The sequence below is a fragment of the Ambystoma mexicanum genome, chromosome 6p (genome assembly GCF_040938575.1).
Source record: "Ambystoma mexicanum isolate Mex_15411 chromosome 6p, UKY_AmexF1_1, whole genome shotgun sequence".
Taxonomy (NCBI): domain Eukaryota; kingdom Metazoa; phylum Chordata; class Amphibia; order Caudata; family Ambystomatidae; genus Ambystoma; species Ambystoma mexicanum.
Genome location: NC_090935.1, coordinates 1,016,228,834 through 1,016,249,104, shown reverse-complemented (window position 1 = coordinate 1,016,249,104; position 20,271 = coordinate 1,016,228,834). Strand labels below are relative to the sequence as shown.

General features: G+C 47.5%; 1 protein-coding gene across 1 annotated transcript in view; it reads right to left on the bottom strand.

Annotated features, from left to right (window-relative positions):
* Window positions 1-20,271, bottom strand: part of ADAMTS19 (ADAM metallopeptidase with thrombospondin type 1 motif 19) — a 2,156,963-nt gene that overhangs the window by 1,692,309 nt on the left and 444,383 nt on the right. Inside the window, exon 5 of the mRNA XM_069625625.1 lies at window positions 17,005-17,088. Coding sequence (XP_069481726.1) covers window positions 17,005-17,088 — 84 coding nt within the window. The remainder of the gene's footprint in view (window positions 1-17,004; window positions 17,089-20,271) is intronic.

Below are 20,271 nucleotides of genomic sequence, written 5' to 3'. Positions count from 1 at the left end.
GCAGCCGCCTGAGGAATGTCCTGACTCTGGCAATCACATGCCGAAGAAATAGAATTGTAAAACACGTGTATCTCTTGACAAGCCTAGCGTGATGTAAACCATAAAAAGGCAAGTCTTTGAGGTGTATATCTTTGACCACAGAGCACATTGCATGACGTTTTCCGAAGTATATATACAACTACAAAGAACACTTTTGTAAAGCTTTGTTACGTTGCATGCAGGAGAAACAAAGCTAAAGTGGGGATGCTAGTTTTTACTTTGCCACTTGTGAATGTTACTGAATGAAACTTTCCAAAAGACATACCTAGCCCACGCTGATTATTGTTGCACAGGTTCATGAAATTCCAACTGTGTGGGCAAATCTATAAGGGCGGTCAAATTACACATTTCCCATTCAATACCCCATAGGCGTACTAAAACAAGCATAATAGTAATAATAACAAACGCAGAGAAGAAGTTGTCAGGTTCACTGTGCCCAGACCATGATTGGCATAGAGTCCCTGTTACTGAAATAAGGCTGGATGAAATCCTGGGTAGGTTCCTGCCATGTTTATGTTCGTGTGTTGAGCTCACGTCCACTGTTCTCCCATTTCCCTTTCAGGATCAAGATACCAAACGAGCATCCGGGACATGACTGTAGATGATGCACGACAAGCACTCTTGATATATTCTCTTCCCCAGCCAAAATGTCCTCTTGGCTTGGCCACAAGTCATGCACAATGGACATTGTTGGCATATGTGTAGTTTTTTGTAGCATTTCCAAAGTCTATGGGGGTCATTACAAGGTTGGAGGTAATGGAAAAACCATGCCGGTAAAGGATTACCGGCATCACATACTGCTCCAGGCTATTCCGACCCAAGAACCCGGTATTAGAGGTGCCGCTAATAACGGTGCCTCTAATAGCGGCATGGGCGCGGGCACGCAGCCCTTCAGGCCGGCAATACCGGGATGCCGCTAACAGGAGGACATCACAAGTCAGGCAGACATGCAAATACTGGCATCATGAAGGTGCTAATACGGGATACCGGTATGCCGGCCATACCGCATCGCGACTTCCGTAAACTGCTATGTTCAGTGTTTCCAACTGACACAGGTGCACACAATCAGCACAGGTGGAGGCTATGGAGTCTGAGCCAGCACAAAAGGAGCACACCCATACACCACACCCCTTCCCACACCAAAATGATACAACTAGTAGTAGCAATACTGGGGCTGGAGGACATGCTTGCATTGCTACACCAGCAACAACAACAACAGCAGCAGGCACCACAGAGGAGACGCAGGAGGAGAAGGAGGGCGAGACAGGTCCAGCATGCCCCACCAGTGCAGCCAGTGGTACCACGCAGGCAACCCCCAATCCTTCGCAGAAGAGCCAGTCCATTCAACCTAACCCCTGAGCAGATCCACACCCGATACCGTCTGGACTGGGACACCATAACCACCATTGTGGACATGATACACAACGACATTGTAAGCCTCATTTAAATATGCACCGCCATTCCCCCTCTACTGAAAGTAGTGTCAGTGCTCCACTTCCTTTGCACAGGCACCTACCAGCACACAGTGGGGCACATGCATGGCATATCACAACCCATATTTTCTCGCATGCTGAACCAAGTCCTGGATGCCCTCCTGAAGCACACAAGGGTCTACATATCCCTACCACGGACTCCTCAGGAGATTTTTTATACAAAAGTTGGGTTCCATGCACTGGAAGGCATGCCAAATTGTATTGGTGCCCTCGACTGCACCCACGTAGAGTTGGTGGTCTCATATGCCATGGAGGTGGCGTACCGCAATCGCAAGCAATACCACTCCGACAATGTGCAGATGGTATGTGACGCCAGCAAGATCATCACACATTGTTGTGCCCGATATCCCGTATCAACTCATGACTCAATGGTCCTGCAGAACTCCACGCTACCACGGTACATGGAGCGACATGCGGGACGACGTGCCTGGCTGCTTGGTAAGTTGCATGACAGGCACATGGCAGTGAAATGGGGGGATAGATGCACACACCACCATGGTGTCATTGTTCATGTGACAGCACAATGTGCACATCCCAAAACACTGTGCCCCAAAGCATCCTAAAATGAACATGACAACCAAATCCCATAGCAATGAAGTAAGATGCACACCTATCACAACATGCCAAACTTAAAACCACCCCACAACATGTGCACCACCCATCATCATACCTCACCCTCCGTAACACAATCCAGCAACATGCTGTGCATATACACTATGTAAATGTCTGCAGCAAATCACCAAAGAGGACAAGCATCCATGGGTGTGCACTGAACAAAACCACCAAGGGAATCCACTGCTTGTCACAGGGCCGCCACCACCACAGAAGTGCAGCATGTCACCATGGGAATAATCAGCACTGAATGGCAAATAATGCAGAGAGTACTGCCAACGCTGCCAGTCAGAAAATCACACAGAACACTACACATTACATATGCAACACAAACACAGCTTATGCATCCACAATGCATGAGCAACATCTCAAGGCAGTGCACACTGTGTATCATCTTGAAGATGCAACCGACACCATAAGTCCATGGCACAGAACACATTGAGAACATGAGAAATGTGTGCATACAACCAGGGACATGTGCATGTGACCATCAATTATCAGAAGGCATGTGTGACAAGTACAGCTGTCCATTAGAAATCGACTAACATATACCTTTAGTTTCCGCTCATGCAGGTGATAGTGGCTATCCATGAAGCCGTGGCTCCTAAACTCTGTCTGAAACCCGCAGAACAGGCACTAGGAGGACTACAATCGTTCTCATACCCGTACCCGTGTGGTCATCGAGCAGACCTTTGGCCTGTTGAAGGCACGCTATAACTGCCTTAGCCGGTCGGGTGGGACACTCCTCTACAGCCATGAGAAGGTGGCCAAGATCATCATGGCATGTGTCATGCTGCACAACATGTGTATCCAACGGAACTTGCCCCTGCCCCCTGACATTGAACTGCAACCACCTGGTGATGATGAAGGGGATGAAGAAGATGTGGGCGCACATCATCGCGGTGCCGATGCACAGGAGGGATGTGCTGTGCGTCAGTCAGTGATTGCACAATATTTCTAACACACATGGGTGCAGAGGGTGACATGAATGTGGGACAGAGGGCACTGGGTGTGGGATTACATGTACACTATGCACTGTATCTCAATAAATGACACATATGCAAGAAGGAATGTCCACTCAAGATTTATTTTTACACAACGGGTGTATTAAACTGTCCAATGGAATTAAGTGTTCAAACCCCCCACCTCACACACCCTCTCTCCCCTTCCCCCATAATTCCCCCACACAACCTCTCCCCCTTCGCATACCCCCACACACCCTCTCTCCCCTCCCCCTCACCCCACAACTCCCCCACACATGGTGTCCAAGCAAATGCTTCATGTGTCAGCGTCTATTGCCTTAATCAGGCTGCCCCATCTACATCCTTCCACTTCCTGCACCTGGTAGCGGCATGTCCAATCTGCGCAAGGTGCGCACTGACCTGCATAGGGGGCTGGTTTGGGTGGAGCTAGATGAGGAAGGGGTGGCTGATTGCTCCAGTCTGGGGCCCGGACGCTCAGACTCCAAGGAATCTGCTATGCGGGAGAGGACCTGCCTCAGTGCAGACACCTCCTCGCATATTCTTGTGGTGCTTGCCTCAATGGCCTGCCTCAGGCAAGCAGTGTTGTCACGTCCCTCCTACCTTGCCTGGGCATCGTCTGCAACAAACTGCCTCACTAGGGCAGTGAGCTCCTCCTGGCGCTGCACTGCATGTCCTATCTGCTGCACCCCCGCCTGTACACCAGTGGAGGTGGAGGGTGCATGTGTGACATCCCCAAATCCATGTGGCTCCTCTGTGGGACTCATGCTCCCTTGTACGTCCTCCCTTCCAGACTGCTCCGGGGTGGTGTCATGGTCGGAGTACACAGGTGTGACCTGGGGGGATGGTATGGGACTGGGTGTTGCAGGGAGGTCCGAGGAGTCATCCTCAATAGGTACACACACCTGCACCTACGCATCATCGTCTGTCTGTGGTGCCGTAGCTGCCGCCTCCCCAACAGAGCTGTTCTCTGCAGAATGTGCACCATCGCCCACTGTCTCCTGTGCAGGTGACACAGGTGTTGTAGGGACTGTGGCAATGGGCCTTAGCGGCACCAGTTCCGTGGCATCCTGTGCTGTTGGCAACTTCATTGCCTGTCGTGGCTTTGCTGGGGCTTTCGATGTGCAAGGCCTATTGCCTTCTTCCCTGGCCCTTCCCTGGGAGTTGTTGTCTGTGGGGCTAAGTCCCAGGCCTCGCTGTCAGGATCTGAGCCTGTGGGAAGCAAGAGAGGGATGGCATGAGTGATGGTTTGACAAGCATCATGCTTACATTGGTATTATTGCTCTACTACACATTAGAGGGGATTAGGTATTGGAGTTTTGGTGATCAAGTTGCTTGCTATATGGGTGGAGCATGCAGGCATTCATCAGGGTCACTCATGTTGGAGCTGGTGTATGCTATGTGACATGCATTTCTGTTGTGGATTGTGTGCAGTGTGACATATGCCATTTTCATATTTGTGTGGTGTGTGTCAGGTATGGCATTGCCATGCTGCATGCATGTGCATGTGCCTGTGCTGCGGACGGCATCTAGGCAGGGATGTGTCAAATGTGTTTGTATTTGGCCATGCATTTCCTCTTTGGATGGGGAAATTGGTGGACTATCATCATACTTTGCATTACAGTGTTTTCTTAGGACACTCACCTCCATACGCCAATGAGGTGGCGCAACGTTCCATCTCGCCGACTCCTTCCGTGGCCTCGATGCCAATCATACTGGCGCAGAGCTCCTCCCACCGGCTAAGCTTGATGAGTGAGCTAGGTCCACCGCCAGTAGCCATGGCCTGGCTTCGGTTTGCAGACAGGATGTTCCTGACTCTCAGGCGCAGGTCATCTCATCACTTGCGGACATCCTTGATCCATTGACTTTTTGGGCAACAAGTTGCCAGATCTCTTTCTTTTTTATCTGTGCCTCCCTCTTGAGGCTGTTTGCAAAAACAACCTCTGCATTGTCTGCCAGTGTCTGTGCCAGCATAGTAAGTTCATCCTCATTGAAGCGCTCTTTGCACTGCCAGGAAGCGCCTTTCTTAACTGCCTTCGGCATGATGCTGGTTTCTCAACCAAGCATTTAACAACTTCAACTTAGCTCCCATCTCGCTTTTCAATACCACTAACTTGTTGTCAACATCACCCCTTCCTCCCAGCCCCACGCCTACATTTCTTGTGTGTTTCATCTATTAAAATGACCAGCAAGTGCATCAAACTATGTCTTTGTTGCAAATCACCATCTCTCTCCCTCCTAATCAACTACAACAATTTTCTGTTCACCCACACTACGTCCCTTAGTACTTCCAAGTTACACTCATTGACCATCTTCACCTCTTCTTTGTACTTCCATTCCCAGTACCAATTCTCTTCCATACAATGGTGGTCATTACAACTCTGGCAGTAGCTCTACCAGCCCTGTTAACCCCCTAACGCCTCATTACGAGGTCCACTCACGGGACCCGCTAAGGACGCCTGGTAAGACCAGGCGTCCTTAGCTGGTCCCGCGAGCGGTCCAGCATGCTAACAATGGGCCGTCGTTAACAGGCTAGTTGTTAGCATGCTCCTCATTTCACCTGGATTACTTCCTGCCTCTCTAATGGATCCTTCCCATCTTTTAGAAAACACACTCTACTCCATACCCCTTACATAGGCAACCTCAATTCCACATTTGGTTTATCCTTTTCTCTATATACTGATGATACCCACATCTTCAGTTAATTCCCCATCTTCAGTCTCAATGATCTCAGAGGGTCTTGGAGTGTCTCTCAAATATCCACTACTGAATGGCCAGCCACTTGTAGGAGTATGACTCTGCATTTCAATATATGGACTCCACATTTCCCATTCACATTTTAGCGAGGGTTTGTACTTCAACTGGGGTCAAGGGTGTGAAACGCAATGCTGGACTCAAGAGTGTGAGTCTCAGGCAGAATAGATGCCAATGCAAATGCTTGAAATTCCACTTTGCTTTGTGATATTTCAATGAACTGAACTGCACTGAATATAATACTCAGCTAAATTTAACATACTAATTAACGCAAACTCATTTAACATGTAACTGAATCCCATAATAACATTTAGTGCAAATTAGCTCATGAAATAAAACTGGATGCAGACTGATGAAAATGCATAATGCTCTGAAAATGGGAAGTAAAAATGACTTTAAACATGCAGGCTGGATCTGCGCTGTGTGGTAAGATGAAAAATGTGAACATCAGTTCTGCTGAAAACATGGTTTTGTTTCGAAGCATGAAGCGCAAGAGAAAAAGGAAAACATATTCTCTTCAGCAATGCAGTTAGCAAAATGAGAAAAATCGTGTGATGTGGGTAGGTCTGGACAAGGGGATGTGCTTGTGATTGACAGGGGGTGTCAAAAAAGGGTTTTGAGGCAGAGTACAGAGGAATTCCTCTTCTGGCACTTACGGACGAAGGAGGCAGAAGTGCTGGTTGCTGGTTGCTGAGTCTGGTGCTTGTAATCTGACTAAAGCGGAGGCAGTCTCTCCTGGGTTGACAATCCTTAGAAAAACTGCAGTCCTGAGAATCCCTTATCTGGGTTGACCCCGTGCAAGGCAGGCAGAAATGCTGGGGAAAATTTCACTGCCAAGCTGAGTCAGGAACATCGCCAACAGATGTAAGTAAATATGAGGCTGATAGAGGTGCTGGTGAGGTGAATGATACTATGTAAATAGTTCCGTTTGTTTTAGGTTCTGCAATAGAGATTTGAATTTCAACGTGCATGTACTACTGCGTTCATATTTCTAAAATTCTTGCTGTTTTCGTAAAGGGTGTTTTTCTTGCCAAGTTTTACGAACCCAAGGTAAATTGCCACATTCACACCACCAGCGTAGGAGCAGGAGCTCCCAGGACCTGCCCGCCCCCCTCCAGGAGCATCGGGCACCCGGCGAGCACTCTGCACTATGGCCCCACATCCTTGCCAGTAACAAGGTAAGCGCTAAACTCGGAGCGCATTTCCAGCAATTTCTTTTCAAAAATGCATCCGCGATTTGTGCAAAACTGAAGAAAGGATAGGCTTCCTTGCAGCCCACATACACAGATTGTGAATTTATTTATTGGATGCAGCACTGAAATCGCCATTGAAGCACACGAGGCCCTCACCCCTCCATAATTGCCGCCTGCTTCTGTATTGCCTGCATCAACATCTACTGAGGCTCCAGCCTCCAGCACTGATAGGCTGCCGTGCCTATCTACTCCCCCATTGGTCGCCGGCAGGCGAAGCCGGCCAACATTGTCCAAGGCCCACTGTAGCAAGGCCATCATCTGTTAGGTGCCTGTTTGTGCCTGTGTCTGCCGTCTGCCATAACCCCTGCCTGTCATACACCAGGTAACTTTTGAACCTAAATACACTAACACTGCGTCGCATCGCCTAGCTACAGGTCACTATTGTCTTCTACCACTCTTGCCAATGGTACAGCAGCAAACAGCATACAGAGTGCAAAAACTCACCACTGGACTGTTTATCAAAGCTGCCACTAGAATGCCTACCGACCAAACTGTATTCAGACTGATTAATGGTCACATCAGTGATTTGTTCTTTTGAATTTGCCTGACTGCTTTCACTATTGTACCTGCATTTAGACTGCTGCCAACCACACGTAGAGAATTCCAGACTTAAGGCCTCATCACGACTTCGGCGGTAACCCTTAAATCTGGCGCTAGCGCTATTACCGCCGGATTTAAGGGTCCGCCGAATCAGGGCTTCGGCGGATTTCGCCCCAGCTCTGAGCTGGGGGGAAATCCGCCGAAAATTCGCGCTATTACCGCCGGCGGGAAATCCGCAGGCGGTATTAGAGTGAAGATTCCCCATTGAGCCCAATGGGGACTTACATTACCGCCGAACTCGTGATCCGGTGCTATTAGCGCAGGGGAGTTCGGCGGTAGGGCTAATACCGCCCGCGCTAATAGCGTTACCGTTACCGCCCAAGTCGTGATGAGGCCCTTAGCCTGCCAATCCTGGAGCCATCTGCTGTATCCACTCTAGTCACTACAAATTTTGTCTTTCTGATAGTCAATGCAACTCAGTGCGATATATCTCGCTCCTGCCGATGTGACTGAATCGAGGTGAACCTCCGCCCCTTAGTCAATGCAACCTAATGTGTATTAGCTGCCTATTTTGACTTTTGAATCTAGGTGAACCTTTGCCCCCCTTAGTCAATGCAACCTAATGTGTATTATCTGCTTATTTTGACTTTTGAATCTAGGTGTACCTGCGCCCCTTAGTCAGTGCAACTTAATGTGTATTATCTTCCTATTTTGACTTTTGAATCTAGGTGTACCTTTGCCCCTCAGTCAGTGCAACCTAATGTGTATAAGCTGCCTACTTTGACTTTTGAATCTAGGTGTACCTCCGCCCCTCAGTCAGTGCAACCTAATGTGTATTAGCTGCCTATTTTGACTTTTGAATCTAGGTGAACCTTTGCCCCCCTCAGTCAATGCAACCTAATGTGTATTAGCTGCCTATTTTGACTTTTGAATCTAGGTGTACCTCCGCCCCCAAAGTGATTCATCTCACCCTTGTGATTCGAAAGTCCACTGCCCAGCTCCTAGGAACCTAACAACCTAGGAACCAACTGACACTGCTCGCACCTCCTCCCACCAAAATGTACCTACCAGGTATATATTCAGTACTGATAAGAGTCATCCTCCACCTCTTGCACGCATCTAGTCATCTCAGCCCCCCCCCCGGGCCCGACGAGCATGACTACCACCCGTCCACTCACCATGCACCTCTCTACACGGTGCAACCTCGCCACTAGAAATTCTAAACTACGCGCCAGATTCCCCAAAATATATGAGCCTAGAGCCAGGGATACTACCCTTACCAAACTATCAAACTGTTCCCAGCCTCACATCATGGCTTTCCCCTCCAACAAATGCACAAACGCACCCAAGCCCAGCCAAACCAATACTATAACCAATCAGAAGACTACTACGAGCAAACCTACCACTACACCCTTAAGAGGGGCCTTAATCAATGCGAGATCGGTAGTAGCCCACGCGTTAGACATAGCAGACCTCATCCTAACGGAAGAACTAGACTTCTTAACCATCACTGAGACCTGGCTTCATGCAGCAGCTGGCCCAGCCCTTGCGCTAGCCATCCCGGAGAATTTCTCCATCCTCTGAGCAGACAGAACTGACTCCAGAGGCGGGGGCCTGGCTATAATCGCCAAAACCCACCTCAACCTTAAACCTCACCTCCATCCTCTCCTACAACCTAAAGAATACCTCCCAATGCCTCCTCATAGGAGACTTTAACCTTGGCTACAATGACTCTAAAGACACCCAGGCGTCCACCATCAACAACTCACTGTCAGAACTGGGCTACAGCAGCAAACAGCATACAGAGTGCAAAAACTTTGCTCACCGCTGGACTGTTTATCAAAGCTGCCACTAGAATGCCTTCCGACCAAACTGTATTCAGACTGATTAATGGTCACATCAGTGATTTGTTCTTTTGAATTTGCCTGACTGCTTTCACTATTGTACCTGCATTTAGACTGCCGCCAACCACACGTAGAGAATTCCAGACTTAGCCTGCCAATCCTGGAGCCCTCTGCTGTATCCACTCTCGTCACTACAAATTTTGTCTTTCTGATAGTCAATGCAACTCAGCGCGATATATCTCGCTGCTGCCGACGTGACTTTGAATCAAGGTGAACCTCTGCCCCTTAGTCAATGCAACCTAATGTGTATTAGCTGCCTATTTTGACTTTTGAATCTAGGTGAACCTTTGCCCCCCCTAGTCAAGGCAACCTAATGTGTATTATCTGCCTATTTTGACTTTTGAATCTAGGTGTACCTGTGCCCCTTAGTCAGTGCAACCTAATGTGTATTAGCTGCCTATTTTGACTTCTGAATCTAGGTGAACCTTTGCCCCCCTTAGTCAATGCAACCTAATGTGTATTAGCTGCCTATTTTGACTTTTGAATCTAGATGAACCTTTGCCCCCCTTAGTCAATACAACCTAATGTGTATTATCTGCCTATTTTGACTTTTGAATCTAGGTGTACCTTCGCCCCTCAGTCAGTGCAACCTAATGTGTATTAGCTGCCTACTTTGACTTTTGAATCTAGGTGTACCTCCGCCCCTCAGTCAGTGCAACCTAATGTGTATTAGCTGCCTATTTTGACTTTTGAATCTAGGTGAACCTTTGCCCCCCTCAGTCAATGCAACCTAATGTGTATTAGCTGCCTATTTTGACTTTTGAATCTAGGTGTACCTCGGCCCCCAAAGCGATTCATCTCACCCTTGTGACTCGAAAGTCCACTGCCCAGCTCCTCGGAACCTAACAACCTAGGAACCAACTGACACTGCTCGCACCTCCTCCCACCAAAATGTACCTACCGGGTATATATTCAGTTCTGATAAGAGTCATCCTCCACCTCTTGCACGCATCTAGTCATCTCAGCCCCCCCCGGGCCCGACGAGCATGACTACCACCCCTCCACTCACCATGTACCTCTCTACAACGTGCAACCTCGCCACTAGAAATTCTAAACTACGCGCCAGACTCCCCAAAATATATGAGCTTAGAGCCAGGGATACTACCCTTACTAAACTATCAAACTGTTCCCAGCCTCACATCATGGCTTTCCCCTCCAACAAATGCACAAGCGCACCCAAGCCCAGCCAAACCAATACTATAACCAATCACAAGACTACTACGAGCAAACCTACCACTACACCCTTAAGAGGGGCCTTAATCAATGCGAGATCGGTAGTAGCCCACGCGTTAGACATAGCAGACCTCATCCTAACGGAAGAACTAGACTTCTTAGCCATCACTGAGACCTGGCTTCATGCAGCAGCTGGCCCAGCCCTTGCGCTAGCCATCCCGGAGAATTTCTCCATCCTCTGAGCAGACAGAACTGACTCCAGAGGCGGGGGCCTGGCTATAATTGACAAAACCCACCTCAACCTTAAACCCGACACCACCGATCACTACTCATCTTGTGAATTGGTCACAGCCAAACCCCCCACTACTAACTCCCAAACCATCACCATCCACCTACTATACAGACCCCCGGGGCCCCTAGGCTCCTTCGAGGAAAACCTCAACTCCATCCTCTCCTACAACCTAAAGAATACCTCCCAATGCCTCCTCATAGGAGACTTTAACCTTGGCTACAATGACTCTAAAGACACCCAAGCATCCACCATCAACAACTCACTGTCAGAACTAGGCTACAGCAGCAAACAGCATACAGAGTGCAAAAACTTTGCTCACCGCTGGACTGTTTATCAAAGCTGCCACTAGAATGCCTTCCGACCACACTGTTTTCAGACTGATTAATGGTCACATCAGTGATTTGTTCTTTTGAATTTGCCTGACTGCTTTCACTATTGTACCTGTATTTAGACTGCCGCCAACCACACGTAGAGAATTCCAGACTTAGCCTGCCAATCCTGGAGCCCTCTGCTGTATCCACTCTCGTCGCTACAAATTTTGTCTTTCTGATAGTCAATGCAACTCAGTGCGATATATCTCGCTGATGCCGACGTGACTTCGAATCAAGGTGAACCTCTGCCCCTTAGTCAATGCAACCTAATGTGTATTAGCTGCCTATTTTGACTTTTGAATCTAGGTGAACCTTTGCCCCCCTTAGTCAATGCAACCTAATGTGTATTATCTGCCTATTTTGACTTTTGAATCTAGGTGTACCTGCGCCCCTTAGTCAGTGCAACCTAATGTGTATTAGCTGCCTATTTTGACTTCTGAATCTAGGTGAATCTTTGCCCCCATTAGTCAATGCAACCTAATGTGTATTAGCTGCCTATTTTGACTTTTGAATCCAGATGAACCTTTGCCCCCCCCTAGTCAATGCAACCCAATGTGTATTGGCTGCCTATTTTGACTTTTGAATCTAGGTGAACCTTTGCCCCCCTTAGTCAATACAACCTAATGTGTATTATCTGCCTATTTTGACTTTTGAATCTAGGTGTACCTTCGCCCCTCAGTCAGTGCAACCTAATGTGTATTAGCTGCCTACTTTGACTTTTGAATCTAGGTGTACCTCCGCCCCTCAGTCAGTGCAACCTAATGTGTATTAGCTGCCTATTTTGACTTTTGAATCTAGGTGAACCTTTGCCCCCCTCAGTCAATGCAACCTAATGTGTATTAGCTGCCTATTTTGACTTTTGAATCTAGGTGTACCTCGGCCCCCAAAGCGATTCATCTCACCCTTGTGACTCGAAAGTCCACTGCCCAGCTCCTAGGAACCTAACAACCTAGGAACCAACTGACACTGCTCGCACCTCCTCCCACCAAAATGTACCTACCGGGTATATATTCAGTACTGATAAGAGTCATCCTCCACCTCATGCACGCATCTAGTCATCTCAGCCCCCCCCGGGCCCGACGAGCATGACTACCACCCGTCCACTCACCATGTACCTCTCTACACGGTGCAACCTCGCCACTAGAAATTCTAAACTACGCGCCAGACTCCCCAAAATATATGAGCCTAGAGCCAGGGGTACTACCCTTACCAAACTATCAAACTGTTCCCAGCCTCACATCATGGCTTTCCCCTCCAACAAATGCACAAACGCACCCAAGCCCAGCCAAACCAATACTATAACCAATCACAAGACTACTACGAGCAAACCTACCACTACACCCTTAAGAGGGGTCTTAATCAATGCGAGATCGGTAGTAGCCCACGCGTTAGAGATAGCAGACCTCATCCTAACGGAAGAACTAGACTTCTTAGCCATCACTGAGACCTGGCTTCATGCAGCAGCTGGCCCAGCCCTTGCGCTAGCCATCCCGGAGAATTTCTCCATCCTCCGAGCAGACAGAACTGACTCCAGAGCCGGGGGCCTGGCTATAATCGCCAAAACCCACCTCAACCTTAAACCCGACACCACCGATCACTACTCATCTTGAGAATTGGTCACAGCCAAACTCCCCACTACTAACTCCCAAACAATCACCATCCACCTACTATACAGACCCCCGGGGTCCCTAGGCTCCTTCGAGGAAGACCTCAACTCCATCCTCTCCTACAACCTAAAGAATACCTCCCAATGCCTCCTCATAGGAGACTTTAACCTTGGCTACAATGACTCTAAAGACACCCAAGCGTCCACCATCAACAACCCACTGTCAGAACTAGGCTTCACCCAAAAGTGTCAACCCCCACTCATAACAAAGGGAGAATTCTTGACTGGATAGCTGACCACAACTGCGCGATTTCCATCACTGCCATCACCCCACAACCCTGGTCAGACCACCACCTCCTCTCCTTCACACTTGAAGCGCCCAGCACTATCGCTAACACCTCCCTAGCCACAGCCATCCCGACTAGAAGCAAGAAAAATATAACTGCGGAAAAACTCATCCCTCTCATTCTACCCACACTGAACCAACTCCTTGCCAACTCCAACCCCCACCTCTTGGTTGAAAGCTACAACAATAGCATGCGCCTAGCCCTAGATGCCATCGCACCACTAAAGCTGAGAAAACCCAAGCCGATAAAACACTTGAACACCTGGTACACGCCCCACCTAAAAGCCCTCAGATCAGAGAAACGCAAAAAGGAACAAATTTGGAGACAAGCTCCCACAGAAAGTAACAAGCTGATCCTCAACAAAATAGTTTCCACCTATAAAAAAGAAATCCTCCTCGCCAAACAATAATCTTAAAACCTGAGAATACTGCATGCCAAATCCAGTTCTAAAGAATTGTTCACAATATTAAAAGAGCTAGAAAAACCCATCCCGGCCCCAGACACCTGCAAAAAAGACAAACAATGGTGCACCAGCATCCAAAATGCCATTTCCAACAAAGTTGCAGGCCTCCAAATCAAAATTAACAACAAGAAAGGGACTTTAACCAACTCCAAACCCATCAACACCCCCCACGCACCATCCCTCAACACCCTCCCCCGAACCCCTTCACTCGCTTCAGCTTATCCAAAGTTTCCAGGCCAGAAGTGGAAAAAATCATACTCGGCCTCAAGCCTTCTAACTGCCAAGGTGACCTATGCCCACCTCAAATCATCAAAGACGCAACCAGAGACCTATCCCCGCTCATTACCAAACTCATCAATGCCTCCTTCTCTTCAGGTACCATCCCCAACAACCTCAAAGAATCCTGGGTCCTCCCCCTACTAAAAAAAAACAAACTCGACCCAGCCGTACCCACCAACTACAGGCCCATCACCACCGTCCCCTTCCTTCTAAAAATCCTCGACAAAACAGCCTACCTTCAAATTCAAAAATCCCTTGAACAAAACCACCTCCTAGGAGTCCGGCAATCAGGATTTAGACCCCAACACGGCACAGAAACTGCACTCATCGACCTCAAGGCCCAAATTGACACTCTGAGAGATAATGGGAAAGCTGCCTTACTGCTCCTCCTGGACCTCTCGGCAGCTTTCGATCTTGTTGATCACAAGATCCTATGTAGCCATTTAGACTCATCTGCCCACTTTTCCCAAGATGCTATTAGCTGGATCACATCATTCCTGAGCAACAGATCCATTCGCGTCTTCTCTACCACGGCCTCTGCTGACCCCATTCCAATCACATGTGGGGTCCCGCAGGGGTCTTGTGTCTCCCCCACACTGTACAACGTGTTCACTAAGCCCCTGTTTGATGATCTCGACGATTTGAGTATCACCTACACTAACTATGCTGATGATACCCAAATCCTCATCCCGTTGACGGGAGATTAAAACACGGATTTGGCCTTGGTGAACAAGGTGTACCTCATCATCCAGGCATGGATGGCATCCCACAGTCTATGCCTGAATGATGACAAGACCGAAATCATCATCCTGGGATCAGCCTCGAACCTAAACAAATTGGACATCAACTACTCCAGCTTCACCATAGACGGCAACCCTATCAAGGTAGCTAAGGAAGTGAAAACACTTGGCATCTACCTCGATTCCACCCTCTCCTTCCATAAACAGGTCAGCTCCATGGCATCCACCACAGCCTACACTTGCAAGTTTATACGCTCAGCCAAACCCTTCCTCTCCACCCAAATCTGCATTATTCTAGCCAGAGCTCTCATACTATCAAAACTGGACTACTGTAACTCCCTCTATGTAGGCACTAACAAACAGATTACCAATACAATCCAGATCCTTCAGAACAATGCCCTCAGAGCAGTGCTTAGCTTTCCTAAAAGAGAACACATCTCGGATACCAGAAGAACACACAACTGGCTCACTACTTCGGACAAAATCCTGCTTAAGGTAGCCTCCCTTACCCATAAATGCCTTAACAGCACAGCTCCCCGTTATCTAACAGACAGAATAACCAGATACATGCCCAACAGACACACTACAAACAGCAATGCCAACCTGCTCGCTGTTCACAGATTCAAGCGAGCGAAAATGGGTGGCAATAGCTTCCAGGTGAAAGTAGCCCAACACTGGAACACACTACCACCCTCCGTCAGAGCACCACAAACCTACTACCAATTTAGGCGTAACTACTTCCAATGGCTTAAGTACAAAGACCAATAACCGACACCCAGTAACTACTACAAAAATCTCTTAACCTGGAACTCTGTCGCAATTCTACTCAGTCTCTATGCACCCACTCATTGTGCCCTTGGATGACAATGTATATAATAATGTAATGTATATAACAATGTAATGTATATAATAATGTAAATAATGTACTGAAATGTAACTAAGCTGAGAATATACCTGTAATGCTTACGCCCTCATACCTTCTGGTCCTGGTGCGCCATATAAATAAATAAACAAACAAACAAACAAACAGCTTTGCACAGATAGAGCGCTGAAAGCCATTGCAGGAAAAAATGTACTTGCACTGGCAAGTACAATGTGTGCATAAGTGTCACTCTGTGTAACTTGCATAATTCTATTTTGCGATAAAGAAAACATTAAAAAAGTAACTTAGTCTCATTATATTTATTCTGCATTCAGTCCCTTTGATTTGACATGCATAGAGAGATGCCGACGTGCAGTAAGAACAATCTCAAAGCAAAGTAGACTCAGTAAATTGTTTTATTTAGAGAGGCTGAATGAATGTGATGTATTTCAATTCCCTGCTTTACATTTGTTGAAACTCAGCCAAAAATCCATAATACGATATTGTACATAAGATACCACAGCAGGCCATATATCCAGAGCGTATTATTTGTTGTTGTTTATTTGTTGTTGGGGACCCTGTTAAAAATAATGTTTCGGCAATATTCTTAAATCAGCCAAGGACTATAAAGATATCAATGAATACCACCATAACAACAAAAATACCACAGCGTAATAGATATAACCCCACACTATATCTAACACACTGCATTAAGCCTATCTCTTTAAAAACTGAGTTAATGTATCTCCATATACACAATGCTCATCCCATACTCCCCCACCATTTATCCTTCTTCCATGGGGTTCTCTCTACATTTTCCGAGGTTTGCAGCCTTGTGTTTTTCTGTAACAGCAATCTCAAACTCCAGACATGTATACTACTTTTAACCAGCACCATCAGCACAACCTATGACACTTTAGAAAGATTCACCACCTCTTCATTTATCACTCAAACAATCTCTCATCTCTAATATTATACTTTTGTACTCAGTCACCCGAAATCTTGATCCAGACTACATCCCTTAACAAAATCCTCAACTTTACTACCCACACTCCCACCAAATGTGCTTGCTCTCTCAACCATATCCTGTTACTACCCCCTAACCCACTGTTCATTGCCGCACGTTTATTTTCAGTCAAGTTCTTTGTCTATTTATTTCCCTTTTCCCCCTCAACCTTCTATTGTATGCACCTTATGCAAGTGTTTCTGTTAGAAGTAAAGTGATAACAATATAACAATAAAATACCATTCATCCAACAAAGCTGCTTACAAATTAAACTATAGATGATTTCTTACCGGAGTCTCGTGTAGAAGGACAAGCTTTGTTACTCGAAGGTTAATTTGCACACCAAGACTTTTGTGCTGAAAAAGGTTGAAAACCTAAAAATATAAAACAAATTATAAAATACATTTTTTCTTTTAAATATTTCATCAAAACCAGGTTTTGCATAGAAACATTCTTTAGACAAATACTCACATTCAAATAATGTAACTATAACCTACATTGAAAGTTGAAAGGAAGATCGATTGAAAAATCAATAAAAGTGCTCATCCTGAGGCCTGCATATTAATTGTGGGTGGGAGCATAACTGATAGTGTTAATGCTCATTTGCACTCTTACATATGATTTTCATCTATGCTCGCATAGGTTGTAGATTGGACCACAGATTCACAGGATGTCTGCGGTCAACTTCACTGAAAACTGTGTCCTGGCCTGCTTGTCAAGTCTTGCAGTGCACGAGTGTGGTGAATACAGGGAGATCTCCCCCGTGCCCACATAAACATGGCAGTAGCATTGAATGGTCGGCTGATATTGCCCAATTTACTTCAACTGATTGCCTCAATTTTCTGCTTTTTGGAAATCCAGGCCTTCAGCAGGGATCTGAATGAGGATGCTTCCCTGAGGCATGCAAACTCCGTAAGTCATCTCCGCTCAGGTTTTCCGAACAAAGTACATATGCCATTGGGAATCAGAATGCATCAGGTGTAGATGCTATCTTGGGACTCATGATCTGTGTACATTTCAATTGTATCTGCAGCATTCAGAAGAAGGACATGTTGACAACTTTAGATCAGTGAAAATCTTGCAAGAATGAATCACATTTCTTTAGGTTGATGCAGTCTTTCCAAACACTTCAAAGAATGTCTTGCTAATCACTGAGTACACTTCAAAGAATGTCTTGCTAATCACTGAGTGCTCAACTCAAACCGAATTCTCCCCGTCTGGTAGTCACACCATAGTCACACCATACTCTGCCACCCCATTCAATGGCAGCTACTCTACTACCCCTGCACTCTAATGTGTACCCCTTAGATGTGTCCACTTTGCACAGTACTCTGTTACTCAACCTCTGTGTTTTGGGAGGTAAGCAGCTGCAGTAGCCTTAACACTCCCATTTTCATATTCTTTTGGATACATTTTGTTAGTATTCAAGTGCATGTCCACACCACTTCCATGGTCCCCACTCCCTCTTCCTTGACTTTTTTCCTTTCGGCCTGCCTGCCCGCCTCCATCCCCACCCACCACCCTTGTGATTGGCTCTGCTGCTCCCATGTGACCCAGGATACCAGCCAGGCAGTAGGCCCTGTAATCGGTGTACACAGCTACTCGACCTCCATGTTTTGGGGGTACAATGTCCTTTCATCGTCTGCATTTTCATCCCCTGGCATATTTTAACGTGCATATTACAACAAATATGCTCATCAAATTTTTTAGGGGGGTGGGAAAGGGCAGATAAGGGTTTGGGCGGGTAGGCAATAGCCAAAAATAAGTGTGGAGGGGGGGTTCTGGCAGGAAACCCCTAAAAAAAAGAAACAGTGAGCATTTTCGATGGAATGTTAACATTAAAATGACAGGAGATGAAATTGCAGGCGATGAAATGACATAGAACCGTTTTGGGAAGTAAGCAGATGCAGGAGCCTTAGTGTCCCATTTTTGCTTTTGAACACATTTTCTTTGTTTTCCCTGTGCCACCTCCATTTTCCCCATTCCCTCCTCCTTGGCTCATGTCATTGCTCCCCGCCCCCATCCTTCCCCACCCACAGCCCTTCTGATAGACCCTGCTGCCTCCACGAGACCCGGAACACTAGTCAAGCAGTAGGCCCTGCAATCGGCATACACAGCCACTCGACCTGTGTGTTTTGGGAGGTAAGCAACTGCAAGAGCCTTAGCGCTCCCATTTTCATTTTTCTTTGGAAGAAAATGTGTTTGTTTCCAAGCACATACATGTACCACCTGCCTTTTCCCCACTCCCTTCGCCTTGGCACTTTTCCGATCTCCACACCCACCTCCATCCCCACCTACTGCCATTCTGATTGCCCCTGCTGCCTGTATGAGACCTGGAACACCAGCCAGGCAGTAGCCCCTGCAATCGGCATACCCAGCCACTCGACCTCCGTGTTTTGGCGGGTAAGCAGCTGCATTCTGGGGTTTGTGTATGCATTCTTTGCGTTACTGGGTGCCACTGCGTATCACATACTGCTTTTTTTCCCATTTCGGAAGCTATCCTGGTCTCACGTACACATTTATTTTTATTTTGGGGTGCCTGTGTGTTACACATACCGCATTTTCTACACCTGGGGTACATTTGAGCCTTGCTGGACCACAGAACTATGCCTTCCATCACGTAGACTGCCCCCTCACTTACATTGCCCAGGCGAATAGCTTGGTGTGCCTTCCATTTTTCTGTTACACCTGGAACAGGAGTGGAAAGGAACCAAGAGGGAAAGGGGCAGACGTGGCCAAGGTCAGGGATCTGCTGCGGATGCAGCTGTCCCAGCCCCAAGGGTTTCGGGACGTGCTGCGGAAGCAGCTTCCCAAGCCCCAGGGGTTCCGGGATGTGCTGCAGAAGCAGCTGCCCTGGTCCGAAAGGGTAAGGGACGTGCTGTGGAGGCAGCTGTACCAGCCCAAGGGGTAAATCCACGCCCGGGGCCACTTGTGGTCTGACATCTGGACCCGGGAGTGATCCCAGCGACACATGAGATGCAACAAAAGCTTGTGGCACGAAGGCAAAGCCTGCACAGCAGGAACAGGCTCAACCCCAGGACACCGGCACGTTGAGGAAGAAGAACTTCCATTATGAAGAACTCAAGAACCTCATGGACTCTGTGACCCTTCACCACTGTGACATGTGCCAGCAACCGGGTAGCACACATAAATCTGCTCAGCGTATTGTGCATTGGCAGCATGTCACAGATGAGATCAATGCCTTAGGGCTTGAGAAGTGCACTGCTGCACAAGTAGTGAAGCACTAGAACAATCTCACCCGTCACACCAAGTCCAAGCTGGGCGCCAACCTAGCCTCTGCTCTGGCAACTGGAGGGGGGTCACCAGAGGAGGAGAAGCTGACTGAGCATGAAGAGGATATGAGCAAATTAATTCTACTGGAGCAAGTGCAAGGCATGGGAGGCCTGGATAATTAAGAGGACACGTCCAGTGAGTGCCCAACATTGTGCATCCTGAGTATGTGTAGTAAAGCATCACCAAGATGTTTAATTGTGGTGCACATCTGGCTGCATTGGCATGACTGCCCCTGGTGAAGTGTGTCATGTGGTGTACTGACT